At 40.9% G+C, this 27,235-nt stretch overlaps 1 protein-coding gene across 2 annotated transcripts in view; it reads left to right on the top strand.

Moving 5' to 3' along the window:
• SYN1 (synapsin I) overlaps window positions 1-27,235 on the top strand; it is a 51,903-nt gene that overhangs the window by 3,701 nt on the left and 20,967 nt on the right. For both annotated transcript variants that reach the window (XM_043895638.1, XM_043895637.1), the window contains exons 2-5: window positions 12,426-12,483; window positions 12,589-12,680; window positions 14,750-14,906; window positions 15,079-15,168. In XM_043895638.1, coding sequence (XP_043751573.1) covers window positions 12,426-12,483; window positions 12,589-12,680; window positions 14,750-14,906; window positions 15,079-15,168 — 397 coding nt within the window. The remainder of the gene's footprint in view (window positions 1-12,425; window positions 12,484-12,588; window positions 12,681-14,749; window positions 14,907-15,078; window positions 15,169-27,235) is intronic.

Here is a 27,235-nt window from a genome sequence, read left to right as displayed (position 1 = left end):
TCTCAGCCTGGAATAAAAGGAATCGTGCAAACTCTGTAATGGGGTTGTACACCTAAGTACAGTCTGGTGCCTTCCCCACCAAACCTCACCACTCTCATTCTTTCCTGGGTCTTGAGTCCTGTGTGCTTTGAAGCTGCAAACTCAGAGTTGAGACTCATCACCTCTTTTTACAGATCATTTAGTCCAGTGTTTTTCCAGCTGTAGGTCACCTCTTGGCTTGTGACCAGTGTTTCATTTTCTCCATGAAATGAAAATAAAACTATGATAAATGATAATATTGATACATGAAAATAAAAAATGAGAGTACATTGCACATAGTAAGTGGAATTATTATTTAGTGAAACTGTTACTCCAATAAGAAATATAATCATTAATGTGTACCATACATATTACATGTATTCTGTAATATATTTGTTATACAGTGGGTTTATAGTATCACATACATATATATGTATATGTTTCTTTTCATGAAATGAAATAGAATAGGAAATATGACCCCATTGTACATATTAAAGGTAATTATTTACTGAAACTTTCATTCTACTATATGCATATTTATATACATTCTAGATACTGCAACACATAATACATAACATGCAATATGTTATATAAGACATCCTATATTAAATTTTCTGTATGTGTGTCTTATATAATATATATTAAATATATCTGCTAAGTCACTTCAGTCGTATCCGACTCTGTGTGACCCCATAGACAGCAGCCCACCAGGCTTCCCCGTCCCTGGGGTTCTCCAGGCAAGAACACTGGAGTGGGTTGCCATTTCCTTCTCCAATGCATGAAAGTGAAAAGTGAAAGTGAAGTCACTCAGTCGTGTCCAACTTTTAGCAACCCCATGGACCGCAGCCTACCAGGCTCCTCCGTCCATGGGATTTTCCAGGCAAGAGCACATATAGAACGTTCTTATTGTGGCTTCTTTTCTTAGACTTCCCTGGATGCAGACTCTGAGATTTGTGTGCAGATTGATCAGGGAGAGCTCTTGGGAACAATGTGTGTTGCAGAGGAGTAGTGGGGGAAGCAGGACTTGGCAGATGGAAAGGTTGAGCAGCTGTGATGCTGTGCAGCAATTGCTCCAGCCAATCACCTGGGGAGCTCTGGAGCTGGGATGACCCTTCAGAGTTGTCCCAATTGAGATGGGGTGGCCAGGCTTTTCTAGTCTTGCATTAGTCAGTCAGTGACTGCAAGTTGCCCTCTGGGAGGAGGCATAATTTTGCAGAAGGTGAGTCCCTGCTGTAGGGGGCAGTTCCCAGTGATGGACAGCACTGTGAGCCCTCAGCAGCAGATATTCCCAGAAGCTGGAGGACAGTTATGACCAGAAGGAGGGGCTTGAAGATCTGAGTAGAGCACATAGGCAACCCCCAGGACTTCTCAGATTGACTTGCTTTTCAGAAGTTCATTCCATCTGGGAACAGCGTTTCTAGGATTCTAATTGGTCTTGTTTTCTGGGGGGCACTTGAAAGAGCCCAGTTAGTGGGACAAACTACAGCCTCCACTGTAGTTTGATAAATGTGGCATAAATAAATGATACATTGTTTCCTTCCTGTACTATACAATCTAGATTCCCCTCACCCTCAGCTAGCACCTCTCTTGGTCACAGTGGCTTACCTGGTGAGTGATCCATTCCCTTATCCTTAAGGGATCCCTGAACTCCTGGTCCCCATCTGCTCAGGCTATGACTGCTGTACTTATCCATTTGCCTTCAATGTTGAACAAGAAATGCCAACAAGATGTCAAAGCAGATAGCCTTGGGGCCAAATATATTCCTCCTTGCCCCCATTGTTTAATGGCAGCCCTATCTACTCCTGGGCTTCCCTGGTGGCTCAATGGTAAAGAATCCACCCGCTAATGCAGGAGACTTAGGTTCAATCCCTGGGTCAGGAAGATCCCCTGGAGAAGGAAATGGCAACCCACACCAGTATTCTTGCCTGGGAAATCCCATGGACAGAGGAACCTGGCGGGCTACAGTCCATGGGGTCGCAAAGTGTCAGGCACGACTTAGCAACTAGACAACAGCAACTATATCCTCCTGATGATCAGGGTCCATGCCCCTGCTGAGACAGACTCATCTTCTTACCCATTGCCTTGTGAAACCTGAAGTGTCCATGTAACAGTTAAAGCTTAGAATGTAATAGGGTTCTTGCTGTGTCCCCTGGTAGCAGTGTTCCCCCTTGGAAAACCAGGACCTTTAACCTGGCAGAGCCCTGAGGGAACAGGAAACATACATTCCAAAAGTGGGTCCGGGGGATTGATGGTAAGCTAGGCCACTCTTACTTTCACCTCTGAGTTCCCAAACCAGTGTATTCTACCTGTAAGGAACACAGCCCAAACACTGTTCATTGATTTAGGGTGTATACTGTGTTTTGGAGGATGGTACCCCATTCTTGCACAGTATCACCTCCAAACTGAAATCTTAGCTGTGGCTATGCCAATTCGTTCCATCACTCTGTCTGACTAGCAGCTTCTGCATGGTGTGGTATAGAATGTCATCTGTATAAAATGTGAGTTGATTTCAGGGTTGTGGGCTTACCTTTACACCTCCTTTGCTGTAAAGTGTGTCCTTCAGTTTATTTCACTGTTATGTGGGATGCCATACTGGTGGATCAAATATTATGTAAGCCCTTGGACAGTGATGCTGGCTAAGGTCCTGTAGTCAGGAAAAGCAAACTCATATATAGAATATTCCAGTCAAAATGAATCATTACTTTTTCCAGAGTAGAAGGAGCCCAGTGTAGTCAGCTCACCACAGAATGGCTGGTTGCCTTCCTAAGGGATGGTGCTGCGTTGGGGACCCAATATTGGTCTCTGATGCTGACAGGTTGGACATTCAGCAATGATGCTATAGGCCCCACACTCAGCCTCCATCTCTGTTACCCTTGCCACTTCATATGTGTGCCCATCTGCCAGCACTGGGGCGGCTGATTCTAGAAACTGGCTGACATCATTTGGCTGAGTCATTCTACCTGGTTGCTTAGTGTCACTTTCAGGGTGGATGCTATCTGGTGGGTGTTAACACACAATACAAAGATCTTCACTCTGTTTCATCTCCAATCCCATTTGTCCACCCACATTTCGCTGTCCCAGACCTCCTTTTCCTGATCTTCCAATATTGTTCCTTCAAGGCCTCTGCCTAATCAGCCAAGCCATTTACCACTGCCCAACAGTGAATATGTATTCGAATCTTGGGTTGCTTCTATTTCCCAACAAAATAGATGACCAGGTGCATAGCTCAAAGCTCTGCCCCTTGGGAGTTTTACCACTGTTTTTCAAGGTCACTCTGAATGGGACTATAGGATCACCCCTGTTCATTTTTGTCCATTCCAGCCACATAGCAAGCCAACCCATTTGTGAACCAAGCTTAAGATTTTTCTCCCTTCATCTGCTGGTTCTAAGGAGTTCTCTTAGTGAGCTGAGGGAGGCACTAACACAACAGTGTGGATGACACAGGCATCCGGGTTACTTGCTCAGACAGCTTGCTTGGTCCTGTCTGGGATCAATCCTGGCTGCTGGGCTTATCTGACTTCATTACTTGGTGGGCCTGGCATGACGTAGCTCATAACAGGCACCAGGATACGTGGTTCCTTGGTACCTGTGGTCAAGCATTCTGTCTCACTCAGGGTCCAGTACTGTACCAGGATTTGTTTCTCAAAAGCTGTGTAATTCTCTGCTGCAGATGGCGTGGCCTTGGTCCAGAACCCCAGGGGCCTCCCACTCAGGCATCCTGTAAGCTCCACATTGCATTTTCCCCCACTATGCAGTATCATAGGATCTGCTGGATCATATACCCTGAGTGGCAGGACTGCTTGCACCACAGCCTGGACCTGTTCAGGGCTAGCAGCCTTAGATGTCACCTGAAATATGGATCAGAACAGTATTTCCAGGTGTGGAATATGCTGCCTCCAGAACCTGAGGACTCTTCCCATCTGTTGTGTTTTTATTCATCATAGTGGGAGGCGTGTGATGCGATGCTTTGCCCTATGATTTGGAGGGGCTGTTCTGGCATACCTTGGACCCCCAAATCCCTAGAAACTGTACTAATATGGCAGGACCCTGAGTGTTTTTAGGGTTTACCTCCCACCCTCTGGAGTGCATGTGTCTTATCAAGGCTGTGTGCTAACCAACTCTTGTTCACGTTGCCTAATCAATATGATGTAATTGATATAGTAGTCCAATGTGATAGTCCCTGGGATGTCCAGATAGTCCATTTCTCCTTCGATTATATGATAACATAGGGTGAGAAAGATAACTTAGCCCTATGGCAAGACCATCAATATATATTGTGGCCAGTCCCAGATGAAAGTGAAATGTCTCTGATCTTCTGATCAAAATAGAAAAGGCATTCACTACATCAGTGGCCACCTGCCATACCTGAGATCTCTTCATTTGCTCCAGCAATGTCAGCATGACTAGTACTGCAGCTTCAATCAGTGCTACCATTTGGTTGAGCTTGCAGTAGTCTACATTCTCAAGGATCCACCCAGCCTCCTCAGGGCCCAAATTGGTTAATTCAGCAGAGATATGATGGGACTGAGTTTCCCGGGTAGCTCAACTGGTGGAGAATCTGCCTGCAATGCAGGACACCCCTGTTTGATTTCTGGATCAGGAAGTTCCCTTGGAGAAGGGATAGGCTACCCACTCCAGTATTCTTGGGCTTCCCTGGTGGCTCTGATAGTAAAGAATCCACCTGCAATGCAGGAGACCTGGGTTTGATCCCTGGGTTGGGAAGATCCCTTGGAGGAGGGCATGGAAACCCACTCCAGTATTCTTGCCTGGAGAATCCCCATGGACAGAGGAGCGTGGTGGGCTATAGTCCATGGGGTCACAAAGAATCAGACATGACTGAGCGACTAAGCACATATACATGATGGGACTAACACCCCTGCATCCTTTGGATCTTTCAGAGGGACACTAATTTCTACCATCACCCTTAGGATAGATACAGTATTGTCTTTGATTTACAGGTTTGCTCAGGGAAGGCAGGAATAGTTTCTGAGGCATCCATTTGGACTTCCCAACTACCATAGCTCTTCCCCCACAGGCCAAGGAACTCATGCTGGGGTTCTGAAAACTACAGATATGTCCATTCCAATTAGGTGTTTGTGAGCTGGGAAAGTGATCACTAGGTGGATCTGTGGACCCAGTGTACCCACTGTGAGCAGGACCTGGGCTGGGATTTCATTTATGACCTTACCTCTACTGTGCTTCTCAACATGTCTGGTGCTACTCTCACCAACGTATTCCTCATTTGTAATTTGGGTATATGCTCTGGGCCCTCCCATAGAATATAGTCAGCTAGTTGGTATTCCAGACTGGAGCAGTGTATCTTATCTAACACATCAGCTCCTCTGAGCCCTTTGATCCTTTCCTCCACAATCTGCCATTGAAGTCTGGTGTTTCTACTTCACTTGGTGTGGGCCACTGTTCTTGCCAGGCTTCCAGAAGTCACCCAAATATTGTATCAGAAACATTTCCTAGAGTCCTTACCATGGTTTTAAGTTCCGTATCCTGGGAGAGTGCTCCAAGTTTATGCTTCATTCCCTTGATCCATTGTCCTCAGCATCCAGTCTCAGACATGCTTTCCCAACTCCTGCCGATACATGTTAGTCAGATTCTTCAGCTTCCACATATCATTCCTTTCCTTCCTTTGCAAGCTGAGAACCTCTCCAGTCAGGATGTGCTAGGATTTGACCCTATTTATTGATCTGGTTGCCAGGAGGGGAAGGGAAGTTGATTCTGAGAGGAAGAATTGTTTTATAAGGCACATGCTTTATCAAGGCCTGTGCATCATCTTCGAGCAAAGGGAAGATCTATATTCCAACAAGGAGAAGTGGGCTACTTCTGCAGACCCGGTGGGTTCAGGTGAATCTGTAAGGTCAGGGTGTTAAATGCATCTTCCCAGATATCCCCATCCCAATCTCAGGGCTCCACTCATGTCCTATTAGGGCACTGAGCATGGAATGGGGGATGTACTGGGCCTGAGAATTCAACCTTCTCTGAAGTTCTGCTACCCTTACAGTTAAGTCGTAAGTCTAATCTTCTCCTCAGTCTGCCCTCTGGTCACAGAAGATTGAGGTTTCCTTAAATACACCCAAATTTGCTGGCATATTGAGTGCGGCACTTTCAGAGTATCATCTTTTAGGATTTGAAATAGCTCAACTGGAATTCCATCACCTCCACTAGCTTTGTTCATAGTGATGCTTCTGAAGGCCCACTTGACTTCACATTACAGGATGTCTGGCTCTAGGTGAGTGATCACACCATCGTGATTATCTGGGTCATGAAGACCTTTTTTGTACAGTTCTTCTGTGTATTCTCACCACCTCTTCTTAATATCTTCTGCTTCTGTTAGGTCCATACCATTTCTGTCCTTTATTGAGCCCATCTTTGCATGAAATGTTCCCTTGGTATCTCTAATTTTCTTGAAGACATCTCTAGTCTTTCCCATTCTATTGTTTTCCTCTATTTCTTTGCATTGAGCACTGAGGAAGGCTTTCTTATCTCTCCTGGCTATTCTTTGGAACTCTGCATTCAAATGGGTATATCTTTCCTTTTCTCCTTTGCTTTTTGCTTCTCTTCTTTTCTCAGCTATTTGTAAGTCCTCCTTAGACAGCCATTTTGCTTTTTTGCATTTCTTTTTCTTGAGGATGGTCTTGATCACTGCCTCCTGTACAATGTCACGAACCTCCGTCCATAATTCATCAGGCACTCTGTCTATCAGATCTAGTCCCTTAAATCTATTTCTCACTTCCACTGTATAATCGTTAGGGATTTGATTTAGGTCATACCTGAATGGTCTAGTGGTTTTCCCTACTTTCTTCAATTTACGTCTGAATTTGGCAAATAGGAGTTCATGATCTGAGCCACAGTCAGCTCCCAGTCTTGTTTTTGCTGACTTTATAGAGCTTCTCCATCTTTGGCTGCAAAGAATATAATCAATCTGATTTCAGTGTTGACCATCTGGTGATGTCCATGTGTAGAGTCTTCTCTTGTGTTGTTGGAAGAGGGTGTTTGCTATGACCAGTGCATTCTCTTGGCAAAATTCTATCAGCCTTTGCCCTCCTTCATTCTGTACTCCAAGGCCAAATTTCCCTGTTACTCCAGGTGATTCTTGACTTCCTACTTTTGCATTCCAGTCCCATATAATGAAAAGGACATCTTTTTTGGGTGTTAGTTCTAGAAGGTCTTGTAGGTCTTCATAGAACCATTCAACTTCAGCTTCTTCAGCGTTACTGGTCAGGGCATAGACTTGGATTACTGTGATATTGAATGGTTTGCCTTGGAAACGAACAGAAATCATTCTGTCATTTTTGAGATTGCATCCAAGTACTGCATTTCGAACTCTTTTGTTGACTATGATGGCTACTTCTAAGTGATTCTTGCCCACAGTGTAGATATAATGATCATCTGAGTTAAATTCACCCATTCCAGTCCATTTTAGTTCGCTGATTCCTAGAATGCCAACGTTCACTCTTGCCATCTCCTGTTTGACCACTTCCAATTTGCCTTGATTCATAGACCTAACATTCCAGGTTCCTATGCAGTATTGCTCTTTACAGCATCAGACCTTGCTTCCATCACCAATCACATCCACAACTGGGTGTTGTTTTTGCTTTGGCTCCGTGTCTTCATTCTTTCTAGAGTTATTTCTCCACTGATCTCCAGTAGCATATTGGGCACCTACCAACCTGGGGAGTTCATCTTTCAGTGTCCTATCTCTTTGCCTTTTCATACTGTTCATGGGGTTCTCAAGGCAAGAATACTGAAGTGGTTTGACATTCCCTTCTCCAGTGGACCACATTTTGTCAGAACTCTCCACCATGACCTGGAAAAGGTCAGTTTTTATTCCAATCCCAAAGAAAGATAATGCCAAACAATGCTCAAACTACCAGACAATTGCACTCATCTCACACACTAGTAAAGTAATGCTAAAAGTTCTCCAAGCCAGGCTTCAACAGTACATGAACCGTGAACTTTCAGATATTCAAGCTGGTTTTAGAAAAGGCAGAGAAACCAGAGATCAAATTGCCAACATCCGCTGGATCATCAAAGAAGCAAGAGAGTTCCAGAAAAAACATCTATTTCTGCTTTATTGACTATGCTAAAGCCTTTGACTATGTGGATCACAATAAACTGTAGAAAATTCTGAAAGAGATGGGAATACCAGACCACCTGACCTGCCTCTTGAGAAATCTGTATGCGGGTCAGGAAGCAACAGTTAGAACTGGACATGGAACAACAGACTGGTTCCAAATAGAAAAAGGAGGACGTCAAGGCTGTATATTGTCACCATGCTTATTTAACTTATATGCAGAGTACATCATGAGAAACGCTGGGCTAGAAGAAGCACAAGCTGGAATCAAGATTGCCGGGAGAAATATCAATAACCTCAGATATGCAGATGATACCACCCTTATGGCAGAAAGTGAAGAAGAACTAAAGAGCCTCTTGATGAAAGTGAAAGAGGAGAGTGAAAAAGTTGCCTTAAACCTCAACATTCAGAAAACTAAGATCATGGCATCCAGTCCCATCACTTCATGGCAAATAGATGGGGAAACAGTGGCAGACTTTATTTTTTGGGCTCCAAAATCACTGCAGTTGGTGACTGCAGCCATGAAATTAAAAGACACTTGCTCCTTGGAAGAAAAGTTATGACCAACGTAGACATCATATTAAAAAGCAATGACATTACCAACAAAGGCCCGTCTAGTTAAGGTTTTTCTAGTAGTCATGTATGGATGTGAGAGTTGGACTATAAAGAAAGCTGAGTGCCAAAGAATTGACACTTTTGAATTGTGGTGTTGGAGAAGACTCTTGAGAGTCCCTTGGCCTGCAAGGAGATCCAACCAGTCCATCCTAAGGGAAATCAGTCCTGAATATTCATTGGAAGGACTGATGTTGAAGCAGAAACTCTGATACTTCGGCCACCTGATTCGAAGAGCTGACTCATTTGAAAAGACTCTGATGCTGGGAAAGGTTGAAGGCGGGAGGAGAAGGGGACAACAGAGGATGAGATGGTTGGATGGCATCACCAACTCAATGACCATGAGTTTTAGTAAACTCCAGGAGTTGGTGATGGACAAGGAAGCCTGGTGTGCTGCAGTGCATGGGGTCTCGAAGAGTCGGACATGACTGAGCGACTGGACTGAACTAAATACACCCCAGGAGGTCTTTTGTCTTTTACATTTTGCTTTTTTTTTTTTTTTAATTATTTATTTATTTGGCTGTGTCGGGTTTTAGTTGCAACACATAGGATCTTTAGTTGCATCATGTAGGATCTAGTTCCCTGAGCACAGTTTGAACCTGGGCCCCCTGTCTTGGAAGCACAGACCCTTAGCCACCAGACCACAGGGAAGTCTCTACATTTTGCTTTGAATTAGTGATTATTCACCCTGAGCATGTCATATATTTCTTCAGCTAATCAGTGGTGTTTAGTCACCCAAGTCTGGTTATCATTTTCCTCACACCTGTCAAGTACCAGCAATATTTCACCAGCTGGTGCATTCCCTTCCACTAGTATCTCATTACAGTCCACCATCAGTTAAGTTACTGCTGCTTCCAAACCCCATGGTCCTGCACTATAATTCTCCCACTCAGGAGAATCCACTCCATGCTGCATCTTTTCTCCCTAAAGACATCTCCAGTATCATAGGGTTTGCTACATCTTATGGTGCAAGTGGCATCCTGCTTGTACCACAGCCCAGACATGCCACAGGGCACTTTGTGTTACTACAGCATGTCAGAAGCTATCTATGCTGCATGCGTGCATGCTAAGTCGCTTCAGTCGTGTCCGACTCTTTGTGACCCCATGGACTGTAGCCCACCAGACTCCTCTGTCCATGGGATTCTCCAGGCAAGAACACTGGAGTGGGTTGCCATGCTGTTCTCCAGGGGATCTTTCCAACCCAGGGATCGAACCCATGTCTACTGAGACTCCTGCATTGCAGGCGGATTCTTTACCACTCAGCCACCAGGGAAGCCCTCATCTATGCTCCACCTGCACAAATGATGGCTCCTTTTTGCCTTCGGGCTGCTGGGTGGCCCAGCTCCAGAAAGGCAGTAGGGTTTTCTTTGTAATTTGACTTCTCTGACCCTCTGTTTTAGGTTGGGATCTCTGAAACAGATTTTTCAGGCAGAGAATTGCATGCACAGGCTTATTTTGGAGTGCCTTTGGGATCAACAAATGGTGCTAGTGGTAAAGAACCCACCTGCCAATGCAGGAAATGTAAGATGCTGGTTCGATCCCTGGATCAGGAAGATCCCCTGGAGGAGGGCATGGCAACCCACTCCAGTATTCTTACCTGGGAAATCCCATGGACAGAGGAGCCTGGTGGGCTATAGTGCATGGGCTTGCAAAGAGTCAGATACAACTAAAGCAACTTAGCACACATGCATTGGGATCAACAGCTGTAAGGAAGGCAAAGTTGAGCAGTTGGAGAAGTGGGTCCCCAGTGCAGTTGCATCTGAGGCCTCGGCTGATCCTAGAGAGCTTCTAGGGAGATCCTAGGGTGGTCCTTCAGAGTCAGGCTATAATTGAGGGGAAGAAGCTGGCCTTCATACTCACTCACAGACCAGATATAATCCATGGGCTGTCCAAAATAGGTATAACCTTGGGCAGGAAATTTCTCTGTGATAGAAGATAATTCCCCCAGTGACACAACTGCTATCTGTCAACAGCTGATACTCAGGGTGCATTGGCCCTGAAGAGGAGACCTGAGCAGAGCACCATAGTATCCACTACATTTATGGTCAAAAAAGTTTGAAAAAGAAAGTAGTGATATAGTTTACACTCATCATTTTCTAAATGAAAAATGCACAGGTCTAAGAGACTCTCTTCCAACATCTGTGAGGGGACAGTGTCAGAGATGAAGTGGGAGGTAGGAGGGAAGAATGAAAGAGAGAAGAAAATAGCTTGTGGTCTTTGGGGTATGTCAGTGACATCACCAGAGTCCAGTTGTGCTGCATGTATATCAGAGACCCTGATGGTGTGCATGTAGGCAATCCCAGGAGTGGCTCCTCCCCTCAACCCCTGTCTATGAAAAACCTGATTGGTGATGAACTTCTGTTTGTGGACAAGCCTGTCGGATAGGAATCCTGGGCCTGGTGGAGGAGTCTAGCTGGGGATGGGCCCAGGGACAGTGACTTAGCAATTAGTGATATGCCTACTGCCATTCCTACCCCTCTTCCCTCCTGTAGTTTCCCCTTATCCTCAGTGGCATTTTCCTCCAACCTCATCATGGTTGACTCCAGCTTCTATTGATCCCTCACTAGCCTGAGGCCCTTAGTCTCCTCTTCCTTTTCTGATGCAGCTGCCCACTCATGGCTGCTGTGTTCCTCTTGGTGCACAACGACATATGGTAAATGTGTTCCTCCTTGGGAAAGGACCCAAGCAAAGAGATGCTGCAGCTCACACAGACAGGCACTGACACATACTTGGACATACTCCATATATATACACACACACACATACATACACACACATATATATGTATACACATACATGTGTATATATATACATATGTATATATATATACGTGTGTGTGTGTATATATATATATATGAACATATATATATATGGTGGCTCAGCTGGTCAAGAACCTGCCTGCCAATGCAGAGATGCAAGAGATGCAGGTTCAGTCCCTGGGTTAGGAAGATCCTCTGGAGAAGGAAATGACAACCCACTCCAGTATTCTTGCCTGGAGAATCCCATGGACAGAGGAGCCTGGTGGGCTGTAGTCCATTGGGTCGCAAAAGAGTTGGACACGACTGAGTGTGTGCATACACACACACACACACACACACACACACACACACACAGATATAGATATGTCCTCTAAGAATCTTTGCCATTTTACAAACCTCCATGCCATATCAAAGTATGTTACAGTATACAAAGCACTCCTTGTTTTGAGAAGTTTTTCAAATAGCAGTGTGACAAGCAAACCATACTTTGGGAAATGCCTGCACTCTGTTTTAAGAACTTATAATTTGCAGTGTCCTTTGACATTTATAGGGCTTCCCTTGTGGCTTAGCTGGTAAAGAATTCGCCTGCAATGTGGGAGACCTGGATTCGATCCCTGGGTTGGGAAGATCCCCTAGAGAAGGAAAAGGCTACCCACTCCAGTATTCTGGCCTGGAGAATTCCATGGACTATATAGTCCATGGGATCGCAAAGAGTCGGACACGACTGAGCAATTTAGTACCTTGACATTTACATACCTCCACAAGGATTATAACAGACTTCATTGTTCACAAACAACTGTTAGGTTTTTTTTCAAAATATTTCAACCATCATAAGTCATTTTATAGTTTCTGTAGTGGCACTGAAGGAGCAAAGGGGTCAAAGGACCGGCCTGGGTTTTGTCTTCCTGAGATTTGAGCATTGATAAATGTACTCTGCTTTTCCTCTCCAGGGCGAAATACTTCAAAGGGAAAAAGATCCATGGAGAAATTGACATTAAAGTAGAACAGGTTAGTTGGGGCAGGTGGACCTGTGGGGTCAACTGTCCATACTGAAAACTGAGTGGTCTTTTGTGTGTGATGTGAGTGAATCCCTGATTTTTTTTTTCTTCCCAGGCTGAATTCTCTGATCTCAACCTCGTGGCTCATGCCAATGGTGGATTCTCTGTGGACATGGAAGTTCTTCGGAATGGGGTGAAGGTTGTGCGGTGAGTGTAAAAAGGTCACCTTGGTATTGTGGGAGAGACATAAGGGCTCCCTTAGAGCTGAGGGAGAGTTCCCACCTCCTCTCCTATCTTTCTGTGAACAAGACTTAGGCACATTACAGTAGCTAAGATATAGAGACAACCTAAGTATCCATCAATGGATGAATGGATAAAGAAGAAGTGGTACACATACACACACACACACACAGGGATATTATTCAGCCATGAGAAGGAAAGAAATCCTGCCATTTGTGACAACATGGATGGATCTTGAGGCCATTATGCTAAGTGAGATAAATCAGACAGAGAAAGAGAAATACTGTATGCTATCACTTATATGTGGATTCTAAAAGACCCAAACTAATAGAAATCACCTTTCTAGAAAGGTGATTGCCAGAGGCTGGGGGAGGATGTGTAAGAATAGGAGAGATGTTTAAGAGTACAAGTTTGCAACTGGTAGATAAATAAGTCCTAGAGGTCTAATTCAGTATGCATGATATAAACAATAATACTGTATCATAATCAGCAAAGCTCCTATTATAAAAGACTAGATCTTAATTATTCCTACCATGAAGAAAAGAAATGATAATTATGTGACATGGTAAGGGTACTAACTAATGCTACAATGGCAATCATATTATAATATATTAATATAAATGTATCAAATAACATGTTATACACCTTCCTTGGTGGCTCAGTGGTAAAGAACCTGCCTGCAATGCAGGAGACCTGGGTTCCATCCCTGGGTCGAGAAGATCCTCTGGAGAAGGGATTGGCTACCCACTCCAGTATTCTTGCCTGGGAAATCCCATGGACAGAGGAGCCTGGCTGGCTACAAAAGGGTTGCAAAAGAGTTGGACACAACCTAGCAACTAAACAACAACAATACACCTTACACTTATATAATAATTGACATATAACATGTCAATTATATTCCAGTTTTTTAAAAGAACTTAGGAACAGAATGCAGAGAAGGCAATGGCACCCCACTCCAGTACTCTTGCCTGGAAAATCCCATGGACGGAGGAGCCTGGTAGGCTGCAGTCCATGGGGAGTCGGTCACGACTGAGCGACTTCACTTTCACTTTTCACTTTCATGCATTGGAGGAGGAAATGGCAACCCACTCCAGTGTTCCTGCCTGGAAAATCCCAGGGACAGGGGAGCCTGGTGGACTGCCGTCTATGGGGTCGCACAGAGTCGAACATGACTGAAGCGACTTAGCAGCAGCAGCAGGAGCAGAATGAAAGGAGATAGCTTCTCTTCTGAAGAGCCAAGGATCTCAGAAGTCAACAAGCCGAATTTTTCAGTGACTAATTCAGCAAGCATTTCTTGAGCATCTACTGCATACCAGGTGCTGCTCTCAGCATTTCACATTCAACAAGTATTTACTGAGTATCTGGTGTGTGCCAGGAGCTGTTCTTCATGCTGAGGTCCTGGAAGTGAACAAAACAGATCCCAAAAAGACCCAAAAAAAAATCTCTGCTCTCATGAAGCTTACATCCTACTGTGGCATACACATAATAAACAAAGAAGAAAATGTCACAGTGCTAAAAATATATATATGCATATCAGCAAAGGGCTGTAGTGATTGTTGGATGGTGAAGAGTCTGCAGTTTGGTTGCTGTAGACCAAAAGAGTGAGAGATATTTTAGGAAAGACCTGAAGGAGGTGGAAGAGTGGTGCATGCAGAAATCTAGGGAGGCTACATTTCAGGCTGAGGGAATAACCCATGTAGAGCTCTGAGGCTGGAATTTATTCTGGGCAGCATCCTTTGTGTAAAGTGGTAGTCTGAGAGATTGTGATGGGGAAACTGTGAGAGCTGAGTAGGCAAGCTGCAAGCTTACCTTGGTGAGGAAAAGAACAGGCAGGAAAGGCTTAAAAGGGAGTCACCAGATGAGGAGAGGTTAGGAAGGGCGCAGGTGGTGGAGGGAATAGCTTGTGTATGTGGCTGAGGTAAGAAACCACTATGCCGTTTCTAGGAGCCGTGGAGATTTCAAAACTTGACTTTTATTCTAAAGGTGGTGGGGAGCTTCTGGGGGGACCCTCAACACTCTTACCCTTGCCACCCCAGGTCCCTGAAGCCAGACTTCGTGCTGATCCGCCAGCATGCCTTCAGCATGGCACGGAACGGAGACTACCGCAGTTTGGTTATTGGGCTGCAGTATGCTGGAATCCCCAGCATTAACTCTTTGCATTCTGTCTACAACTTCTGTGACAAACCCTGGGTGGTAAGTGACAGGAAGGGTGCTACTGGCAGAGGGAATAGCTCATACATGCATGCGGGAGCTTGAACGCACTGTGATTTGGGGGATCAGAGGAAGCTTAGAACCTTGAAGTCCCAGCTTACAGACTCCCTCTAGGTGAAGGGACTTGCTGACCTGTCTCTCCTGGCTCTCATAGTTTGCCCAGATGGTTCGACTGCACAAGAAACTGGGGACAGAGGAATTCCCTCTAATCGATCAGACCTTCTACCCCAATCACAAAGAGATGGTGAGTCTAGGGGAAGGGAGTGGGCAGGAGGGAAAAGCATCATGCCTATTGCAATAATATTGCCAATGGATGTGTTGCTGGTGGAATGCCATCAAGAGAGTACAGCTGACACATGCACATGGAGGGCGATGTTGCTTTGTGATAGGGTTTGTTAATACCATAAATTTATGTATGCAGTTACAAGTATGATTTAAATCATTGATCCTGCTATAATATCTATTCTCACCAGGATTAAGAAACTGATTTCCAATGTAAACAGAATTAATGTAATGATTCAGGTTACGTTACATATACAAATCAAGGCATTGTTACTAACATTATCAAATATTCCTCCTGATAGAAATGTTAACAGTGTTTCAAATTAGGATTGCCAGTAAAGATTATCAGTAGCAATGTTATAAATTAAATTGTATGTAAATAGAAAATTTGACTGTTGGCTACTATTATCACAAATATAATCACTAACATTATAAATTATACCCATTCTTTCAAACTATTCTTATTGATGTAAATTATGAGTACAAGTGTTATAAATTATAGTTCCAAATAGAAGTTGAGTAATCGTTTCTAGTACCACTGAAGATTATAACTATTATTTAAATTATTATCAATATATAAATTATGCTCTAATACAAATTATAAGTCCCTGTTTTGAATTATATCATACTTAGTAATAAAAATTATATTATCATTACTAATATCATCAAATATTATAACTAAATTACAATTTATTACCAGTGCTATAAATTAAGGTTATCAATATAAGTGATTAGAACCTATTTTGTTAATTAAGGTATAATTACTAAAAGAAATTAAGCTATTAGTACAAACATTGTAACATACTGTTACAATTTATTGCCAATGTTATAAATTAAGATTACTAATATAAATTATGAATATCTATATTTTAAGCTATCCTACAGTTACTAATAGAAATCACTATTAATATGGTTAATAATCCTACTGATATCATAAATAGTTACTAAGATTAAAGTTATGATTACTAATATGTTATGAGTACAACAGTTATTAATCAAATTTTAGTTCCAAATAGAAATTGAGTCACTGTGCCTAGTGCCATCAAATTTTATAACTAATTTTACAAGTTTTTTATGATTTTATAAGTTGTGTTTACTTGTGTAAGTTATCATCACCAGTTTTATGAATTAAATTACAATAAAATATCAGTATTGACCCAGCTTTATCAACTTAAATAAACATTGATTAAAGTAGTAAAAATTCTTACAAGTATTACTAATTATGGTCACTGATACAAATCAGCAGTGTTATGAATTAAGCTTACTTGTAGATGAAAATCAAATCATTACTTTGAAACCAAATTTGTTCATCATTATTATTATCTTATATTCACTGAAAAACTATGGTTAAGAACATGGACCCTGATGTCAGAATTTCTGTGTTGTAATCCTAGCTCCACAACTTACTAACTTCTGAACATAAGAAACATTAGTCAAATGCTCTGTGCCTCAGTCTTCCCATCTGTAAAATGTGGGTAATAATAGTTTCTGCCTCATAGAATTAATGTGAGAATTAAATTATTTAACAAACATAAAGTGGTTAGAACAGTGCATTTGGCATATATACTAACTGCTACCTAAGTGTTGATGAACACTTGTTTGTTGTCCCTTCTGAATATGAAGTGTTTTTATCATGGAAGGATGTCGAACTCTGTCAAATGTTTTTTCTGTGTTTATTGATATGATATGGCTCCTGGCCTTTATTCTATGAATATGGTGTATTACATTAATTCATTTTTATCTGAATTAAGCCACACTTGCATTCCTGGATCAGATCCCACTTGATCTGGCATATAATCCTTTTTATATGCTGTGGGATTCAGTTTGTTAGTATTTTGTTGAAAATGATGCTGTCAGTAATCATAAGGGCCATTGATCTGTAGTTTTTTTTTTTTTTTTTTTTGATCTGTAGTTTTCTTACGATGTCTTTGTCTGGTTTTGGTATTAGGCTTATAATAACCTCATACAATGAAATAGACAGTGTTCCCTCATCTTCTATTTTTAGGAAGAGTTAATGAAAGATTGGTACTAATTTTATTTTAAATTTTTGGTATACTTCACCAGTGAAGAAGGTTTTTTTTTTCATTTTCTAATTCAATCTCTTCATTTATTGTAGGTCTATTCAGATTTTTCATTTCTTCTTGAGTTAGTATCGGAAGTTTGTGTCTTTCTAGGAATTTGTCTATTTCAGCTAGGTTTTCTAGTTTATTAGCATAGAATTGTTCATAGTATTCACTTATAATCCTTTTTATTTCCGTAAGGTTAGTAATTATGTCTCTTTCATTCCTAATTTTAGTAGCTAGTTTTCTCTTTTTTAAAATCTTAGTCTAAAGGTTTGTCTATTTTGTTGATCTTTTCAGAGAATCAATTTTGGTTTCACCAATTTTCTCTATTTTTTTCTTCTATTTTCAACTTCATTTATTTCCACCCTAATCTTTATTTCTTCTCTTCTTCTGCTTGCTCTGGTGTTTGTTTTTGTTTTTGTCTAATTTCTTAGGAAGATTATTGGCTATTGATTTGATATTTTTCTTCTTTTTATTTTTTTTCTTCTTTTTAAAAATAGAAGTTTACAACTATGAATTTCCCTATAAGCAATTTTTGTGCGTTGTCTTCATTTTCTTTCATCTCAAAGTATCTTCTAATTTTCATGATGACTTCTTTGACCCATTGTTTTTTTGAGAGTATGTTGCTTACTTTCCACATATTTATGAATTTCCCAAATTTCTTTCTGTTATTTGTTTCTAATTTCATTCAGTTGTAGTCAGAGAACATATTTTGTATGGTTCAGTCCTTTTACATTATTGAAATTTGTTTTGTGGCTTAACATATAGCTTGTCTTAGAGAATGTTCTATGTACACTTGAGAAGAATATGTATGCCACTGTTGTAGGATGGAGTGTTCTATAGACGTCTGTTAGGTCTGGTTGGTTTATAATGCTGTTCTGGTCTTCTCTTTCCTTGTTTATCCTCTGTCTAGTTGTTTTACGCATTATTTAATGTGAGGTATTAAAATCTCCAGCAATTATTGCTGAATTGTCCATTTCTCCCTTTCAGTTCTGTCTGGTTTTTTGTTTCAATATGACTCTGTTGTTAGATGCATATATGTTTATAATTGTTAAATCTTGATAGATTGACTCTTTTATCAATATAAAATGTCCTTTTTAATCTCTAGTAACAATTTTTGTTCTAAAGTCTATTTTATCTGATGTTAGTATAGCCATGCCAGTCCTCTTTTGGTTACTGTTTGTATGGTAAATCTTTTTCCACTCATTTACTTTCAACTTATTTGAAAGTGTAGTTCAACTTGTTTCTAAAGTGTATCTCCTGTAGATAGCATATATTGGGTCATGTTTTTCATCTGTTTTGCCTATCTCTGCCCTTTAATTGGAGTGTTTAATTAATTTACATTTAATGTAATTACCAATAAGGTAAAATTTATGTTTATAATTTTGCTATTTGTTTTCTATATTTCTTGTGCCTTTTTTTGTTCCTGTATTTCTCTGTTAATGCATACCTTCGTGTTAAATAGATATTTTCCAGTGTGCCATTATAATTCTCTTGATATTTCTTTTCCATATTTTTTAAAAAATATTTTCTTTGTAGTTTCCCTGGGGATTACAATTAACATTTTAATTTATACCACTCTCATTTTAATTAAAGCCAGTTTAATTTCAATAGTATTAAAAAAAATTTGCCTCTTTATAGCTTTATTCACTCACTCTTGTGCTATTGTTGTGCTATTGTTGTCATACAAATTACATCTTTACACATCATATGCCCATGAATATAGACTTATGAATTATTGCTTGATGCAGTTGTGTTTTAAATCAGATAGGTGGGGGAAAGTGTCAGAAACAAAAAAAAAGACATGACAGTATGCATTCATACTGTTACAGGTGCTCATTTCTTCACGTTTTTACAACTTTGCTTAGCCTTCACTTCCTGCCTCTGCAGAGCCTCAGGGTCAGCCAGAGATCCTATTCATGCACACAGCCTTATACATATTTATGGCTTTTTAGATTCCTAGGAATATGTCAGAACTTTTCAAAGACTCCTATGGATGTCTTATTCCTCAGATTTTTCTGTTAAGTCTTTTGGTCAGCTTGTTGTTTGTCTTAACTGCAATTGTTGCCTCAAGCAGCTGCTATGTTAAATAATTGCTGCTGATTATTTTTGAAAAGCATCCCTCCAAAAAACTCCTCACATCAGGTGAAATAGACAAGTCTTGTGTGTGAAGTTTTCTAGGGAAGTCCCAGACAGGTCAAATAAAGGTAGTTCTTTGGGAATGGGGCTTTGGAGGACTCCAACCCTGTTCTGCTTCTTCCATTGGCTGCTAGCCTGCTAGTTTTCATCAGAATTGCAAGGCTGTTGATTTTCAAATCTGTTGGGGAGGTGGAAAGAAGAGAATAAGAACAGAAAAAGTTCAAATGTCACAAAACTTAACTGTTCTTAGTGAGATTCAGCCTTTTTCTTGAATAAATACTTCTTGAATTATTGTAAACCTATGCTCAATTTTCAGAGTTCTGACAAAGTTCATTGTGACCACTTTTGCCAGTATTCTCATTGCTTTTACAGAGAAGACATTTATAGGCATTTACTCTGGCACTTCTGCTGACTTCTCCTCCAGGTATATCTTGTTCTTTCCCTGCCCTAGGATAATGGTATTTCAAAGTCAGGATCTGGGAGCTAGATCGTTGCTACTGGAACATCCTTGCTTCTAGATTGTCTCATTGTGCAGAGCTAGGAAATATATTTTTGTTGCTGTTTAGCTGCTCAATTGTGTCCAACTCTTTGTGACCCCATGGACTGTAGTCTACCAGGTTCCTCTGTCCATGGGATTTTCCTGGCAAGATTATTAGAGTGGTTTATGACATATATACATATGAAATTTTATATATGCACATGTATAAAATCATATGTAGTGTGCTCATACTGATACTTTTTTTTGCCATGCCACACAGCTTGTGGGATCTTAGTTCCCCAACCAGAGACCGAGCTCAGACCCCCAACAGTGAAAGTGCCAAGTCCTAACCACTGTACCACCAGGGAATTCCACTGATACTTTAAATTCTAATCCAACACAATATAAGGTTCCTTCTAGCCTTTCCCCATTCCATATTTATATTTCTCCTCTCTAACATTGAGAGCCCTAGCTTCCAACATCATCAACATATTTACTCATTTGCTCAATCCTACAATACACAGAAAATATTTTTAGAATTTCAACATCCTTACCACTGTGAAAAACAACCACAGTAAGGTATAACTTGAGATTTGTTTGCCCTTTTTATGTCTTTAGATGAGAATATACAAAGTACTATATTCAAATGCTACATGGTTTAGTTCATTTTGTCATTCAAAACAGTTGTGTTACTCATTTTATTTCAAATATAGTTTGTTTCCCTTTATATTAAATTTTGGGTTTTTTACTATCTATACTGACTTAATTTTATGTATTTAAATGTAATATGTTAGCATGATTCCAAAAGTCAAAATATAAAAAGGCATTCCCAGATAAAAATTTAAACCTACAGGAAATGGATAATTTTCTAGGGGAACACAGTTTAACGAAATTTACCCCGTTTGAGCTTAACACACCAATTTCCATAGAAGTAATGAAGAAAGTTACTAAGAAACTACCTCCTAAAAAAGCATCAGGCCCAAGTGATTTCAAAGGGGAATTCTACCAAACTGTTAGAGACCAGTTAATCCCAATGCCACATAAATTATTCCAAAGAACATAAAATGAAGAGAAATTTCCACATTACTTTTCTAAAGCAGTTATAACTTTGACAACAGAAAAAAGAAATGCACAGGCAATTTTCAGTCATGAATATCAATGCAAAAATCCTAAAGAAAATATTAGAAAACAAATCCAAAACTATATTAAGAAAATAATATAATATAACTGTGTAGTAAGTTCCCCCCTTGGAATGAAAGAATGGTTTGTTATAGATAATACACTGGGCTGGCCAAAAAGATCATTTGGGTTTTTCTGTACCATCTTACGGAAAACCCAGAATGAACTTTTTGGCCAACCCAATATAATGCAATGTATTAATTGATCTGAGGAGAAAGTTATATGATCACTTCCATAGGTATTTTTGAAGCCTTTAACAGAGTTTAGCACCCATTCTGATAGAATCATTCAAAAATAGAAATCACCTCATGCCTTCTTAACATGATCAAATTTGTATACCTCAATCCAAAAGTTACTGTCAACTTAATAGGACAACATTGAAAGCATTTCCATTAAGGTGAGGAACAAAGCAAGGTGCCCACTCTTTCCACTCCTTTTCAATACTGTGTTTAGAGGTATTGTTGTTCAGTCACTCAGTCATGTCCAACTCTTTGCGACCTCATGGACTGGACTCCAGAATGCCAGGCTTCCCTGTCCTTCACCATCTCCTGGAACTTGCTGAAATTCATATCCATGGAGTCAATGATACCATCCAACCATCTCATCCTCTGTCGTCCCCATCTCCTCCTGCCTTCAATCTTTCCCAGCATCAGGGTCTTTACTAATGAGTGGGCTCTTCGCATCAAGTAGCCAAAGTATTGGAGCTCCAGCTTCAGCATCAGTCCTTCCAATGAATATTCAGGATTGATATCCATTAGAATTGACTGGTTTGATCTCTTTGTAGTCCAAGGGACTCTCAAGAGTCTTCTCCAGCACCACAGTTCGAAAGCATCAATTCTTTGGCACTCAGCCTTCTTTATGGTTCAACTCTCACATCCATACATGACTACTGGAAAAACCATTGCTTTGACTATATGGACCTTTGTCAGTAAACTAATGGCTCTGCTTTTTAATATGCTGTCTAGGTTGGTCATAGCTATTCTTCCAAGGAGCAAGCGTCTTTTAATTTCATGGCTACAGTCACCATCTGCAGTGATTTTGGAGCTCAAGAAAATAAAGTCTGTCACTGTTTCCATTATTTCCCTATCTATTTGCCATGAAGTGATGGGACCAGATGCCATGATCTTTGTTTTCTGAATATTGAGTTTTAATCCAGCTTTTTCACTCTCCTCTTTCACCTTCATCAAGAGGCTCTTTAGTTCCTCTTCGCTTTCTGCCATAAAGGTGGTGTCATCTGCATATCTGAGATTATTGATATTTCCCCTGGCAATCTTGACTCCAGCTTGTGTTTCATCCAGCCTGGCATTTCGCATGATGTACTCTGCATATAAGTTAAATAAGCAGGGTGACAATATACAGCTTTGACATACTCTTTTCCCAATTTGGAACCAATCCATTGTTCCATGTCTGGTTCTAACTGTTGCTTCTTGTCTTGCATAGAGGTTTCTCAGGAGGCAGGTAAGGTGGTCTGATATCCCCATCACTTTAAGAATTTTCCACAGTTTGTTGTGATCCACACAGTCAAAGGCTTTAGTGTAGTCAATGAAGCAGAAGTAGATGTTTCTCTGGAACTCTTGCTTTTTCTGTGATCCAACAGATGTTGGCAATTTGATCTCTGGTTCTTCTGCCTTTCCTAAATCCAGCTTGAACATCTGGAATTTCTTGGCTTACATACTGTTGAAGCCTAGCTTGGAGAATTTTGAGCATTGCTTTGCTAGCGTGTGAAATTAGTACCATTGTGCAGTAGTTTGAACATTCTTTGGGATTGGAATGAAAACTGACCTTTTCCAGTCCTGTGGCCACTGCTGAGTTTTCCAAATTTGCTGGCATATTGAGTGCAGCACTTTAACAGCATCATCTTTAAGGATTTGAAATAGGTCAGTTGGAATCCCATCACCTCCCCTAGCTTTGTTTGTAGTAATGCTTTCTATGGCCCGCTTGACTTCACTTTCCAGGATGTCTGGCTCTAGGTGAGTGATCACACCATCATGGTTATCTGGGTCATGAAGATCTTTTTTGTATAGTTTTTCTGTGTATTCTTGCCACCTCTTCTTAATATCTTCTGCTTCAGTTAGGTCCATACCATTTCAGTCCTTTATTGTGCCCATCTTCCCAGGAAATGTTCCCTTGGTATCTCTAATTTTCTTTAAGAGATCTCTCATCTTTCCCATTCTATTCTTTTCCTCTATTTCTTTGCATTGATCACTTAGGAAGGCTTTCTTATCTCTCCTTCCTATTCTTTGGAACTCTCCATTCAGATGGGTATATCTTTCCTTTTCTCCTTTGCCTTTAGCTTCTCTTCTTTTCTCAGCTATTTGTAAGGCCTCCTCAGACAACCATTTTGCCTTTTTGCATTTAGAGGTATTAGACCAATGCAATTAGACTAGGAAAACAATTACAGATGTAAAAATGGGTAAAGGGGATGTAAAAATATCTCTATTTATAGATTGCATGATAGTATACCTAGAAATTCCCCAGAGATTCAATAACAAATTCAAACAATAATAGTAACAGCAGAATATAAAATCAGCATACATAAATCAGTAGTTTCCATATATACAACTAACCAGACAGAAGAGAAAACCCCATTTAAGGTAACAACAAAAAAGATAAAATGCTTCAGAATAAGTTTAACAAGAGATGTGCAAACTCATATGAGGAAAAATTTAAAACACTCCTGAAAGACTCAAAGGTAGACTTACACAAATGGGAGGGAAGGCATTCCTTATTTGTGGATAGGATAAATTAAGATCATAAAGATATCAGTTTCCCTTCTTAGGTTTCTATTTTTAAATTATAAATATAATATGATCTCCCCAGATAACCTAATAAGCCGTTATCTGGAGCTGGATAAGTTGATTGTAAAGTTCATATGAAAAAGCAAACATGCAAGAATAACCAGGAAAATCCTGAAAAAGAGGTTTGAGGGAGGACTAGCCTTTCCAGTCTACAAGGAGTTTAATGCTTTTGCAAGCAAACATTTTATGAAGCTTTTCTAATTTAAAAATATGACACACATGGATAGACAGACTAACAGACTAAAGGAAGAAAAATTCAAAGTCCAGATTTAGACCCATGTACAATGGAGATTTAGTAGATGATACAAGTAGCAAGCTTTGTTTTTGACATTTAAATTCTTCATCCATCTTAAACTGATTTCCTTTCTCTTTTTAGCATTCTTACAAACATCTTTATTACATTTCTTTAACACTTCTCTACGTGCATTACAGAATGGCTGTTGCATCCATTCACTTACATAATGCTGTTCTCAATATAGCAATCCTAGCAGTCTTCCAAACATATTTATTACATGTGTTCTTTAAAATTTATTTTCAAATACAGTATGAGATAGGTAGGGACCCAGTTTCATCTTTTCCTTTATAGATAACCCTTTTTTCCCCACTGATCTGGTATGCCACCTCCATCATATCCTAAATTCCTATGTATGTATGGGCAAGTTCAGGACTCTGTTCTAGTCCACTGGTCACTTTCTTTATACCTGTTCCAATTCAGTGCTATCTTAATAGCTATATTTTCTCATTAATTCCTGATAGTACCTCCGGGCTGTTTTGTAGCTATTCAAAGGCTATTTTTGTCAGGGACAGAAAGAACGGGCCTTCAGAGGAAGACAGTTAATGGTGGGTAATGGTGGCAGGTGATGGCAGAAGCATTAGACTTTTTGCCAGCCAGCTTGCCTCCCCTATTTCCTCTTTTGTCCTCACCAACACTGTACAACATGGAGGGGTAAAAGGTAGCCCTGGATTTGTGGGAGCAGCCTTGCCCAACCCCATACTTGGAAGCTGAGATGGCAGACACATCAGGACTCTGGCCCCACTACCCTATCTACTCCTATCCAGTTGGCAGACCACCAGGAATCCTCTAGTATGCTCAGCTCAGTGCGTCTAAATATTTGCCAGTCAAGTGTGGGGTACAGTTTGACTTCACTTCACCCCAACTTCCCTAGCCTGGTGATCTACTTGCATCGACTTGGTTATGTAGACCTAGAGGGTGGGTTGCTATGGGAATAGGGACTTCTCTTGCCTTGCTACCTGCACTCCAGGTGATTTATGGCTCAGCAAATGTTTGTAGAGGGTTCATGATGTGACAGGCATAGACCAACCCCAAGGCCTCTCTGGATCCAGTCCCTTCTCTGGGCCCAGGATTCATGGTCCCTGTGCTATAAGGAAAGAGAGGGTGAGAATCAACAGGGTAAGTGACTTTGGGATTGTGTGAAAGAGAGAGTGCAGGAGTGAGGGAGCAATTGAAGGAAAAAGCATGGAAGATATATTAAGAGGGTGGGGCACTTCATTTATTCCCTTTCTTTTAACTTTTTTTTAAATTGAAGTATAAGTTATTTACAGTATTGTATTAGTTATAGGTGTACAGCATAGTGATTCACAATTTTTCTTGATTATATTCCATTTATAGTAATAATAAAATATGGCTATATTCTCTGTGCTGCACAGTATATCCTTGTAGTTTACGGGGTTTTCTTTTGAGGGGCCAATTTCATTGAAGTGTAACAAGTTCAGAAAAGGGAACATATCATAAGTGAATTTTCACTGAATTTTCACACAGTGAACATAGTCCTCTCTTCTGCATCCAGATCAAGAAACAGAACGTGAACCAGGTAGATCCCCAGCACAGTTAGAAGCTGGGAGTCTTTTGGAGGCTTGAGGAGGTGGTGATGGGAGGTTGAAGGGCTTAGATTGGTTTATGATGTTGAAGAAGGTGAAGCATCCCCAGCCCACGGTGGCTGAGTAGAAGTCTGGGTCCAAGGCCAGAGGCTATTGTACATGAAGATTCAATAGCAGATATCAGGTCACCAAGGAAGACAGCAAAGTTTATGCCTTCATATTCTTGCACTCAGGGTTCCTCCACAGGGATTGTGCAAAGCTGATACTCAGGTATGTGCCTTTGCAGGGGTGGCAGGGAGGCACCTGGGGGTGACTGGGCAGAACACTGCTCCATGTGCTTCTCTACATAGCTTCTGCTTTTGGAAGAGAATGGCCACAAGGATGAAGGATGGGCCCGGAAGCCAGGGACCTCTGAAAGGAAATAGCAAACAGCAGTGAAACAAGGAGGAGTGTGGATCAGGAAGGAAGGAAGAGAGTGAGGAGAAGGTGGAGGAGTGAAAAAAAGGATAGAACATGGAGAAGGAGCAGGGGATCAGGAGAGGAAGAAGGGACCAGCAAACAAGAGCAAGGAACAGAAAGAACAGGGAAGAGCTGGATCTGTGTCTGCAGGCATTTTGTGGCTCAGTCGCCAAGTCATGTCTGACTCTCTGTGACCTCATGGACTGCAGCACCCCAGGCTTCCCTGCCCCTCACTGTTTCCCAGAGTTTGCCCAAGTTCATGTCCACTTAATTGGTGATGCCATCCAACCATCTCATCCTCTATCACCCTCTTCTCCTTCTGCCTTCAATCTTTCTCAGCATCAGTCTTTTCTAATGAGTTAGCTCTTCCCATCAGGTGGCCAAAGTATTGGAGCTTCATCTTCAGTATCAGTCCTTCCAATGAATATTCAGGGTTAATTTCCTTTAAGATTGACTGGTTTGATGTCCTTGTTGTCCCAGGGACTCTCAAGAGTCTTCTCCAGCACCACAGTTCAAAAGTATCAATTATTTTATGCTCTGCCTTCTTTATGTACAGTGCTCTCACATCTGTACATGACTACTGGAAAAACCATAGCCTTGACTATACATACCTTTGTCGGCAAAGTAATGTCTTTGCTTTTTAACATATTGTCTAAGTTTGTCATGACTTTCCTGCCAAGAAGCAATCTTCTAATTTCATGACTGCAGTCACCATCCACGGTGATTTTAGAGCCCAAGAAGAGGAAATCTGTCACTGCTTCCACCTTTTCCCCTTCTATTTGCCATGAAGTGATGGGACCCAATGCCATGATCTTAGTTTTTTTAATATTGAGTTTTAAGCTGGCTTTTTCACTCTCCTCCTTCACCCTCGTCAAGAGGTTCTTTAGTCCCTCTTCGCTTTCTGCCATTAGAGTGGTATCATCTGCATATCTGAGGTTGTTGATATTTGTCGCAGAATCTTTTTTTTTGTCCCAGAATCTTGATTCTAGCTTGTAACTCATCCAACTCAACACTTCTAATGATGTACTCTGCATATGAGTTAAATAAACAGGGTGACAATAAACAGTCTTATTG

The sequence above is a fragment of the Cervus elaphus genome, chromosome X (assembly GCF_910594005.1).
Source record: "Cervus elaphus chromosome X, mCerEla1.1, whole genome shotgun sequence".
In the NCBI taxonomy this organism is placed as follows: Eukaryota; Metazoa; Chordata; class Mammalia; order Artiodactyla; family Cervidae; genus Cervus; species Cervus elaphus.
This window is presented reverse-complemented; position numbering and strand designations above follow the sequence as displayed.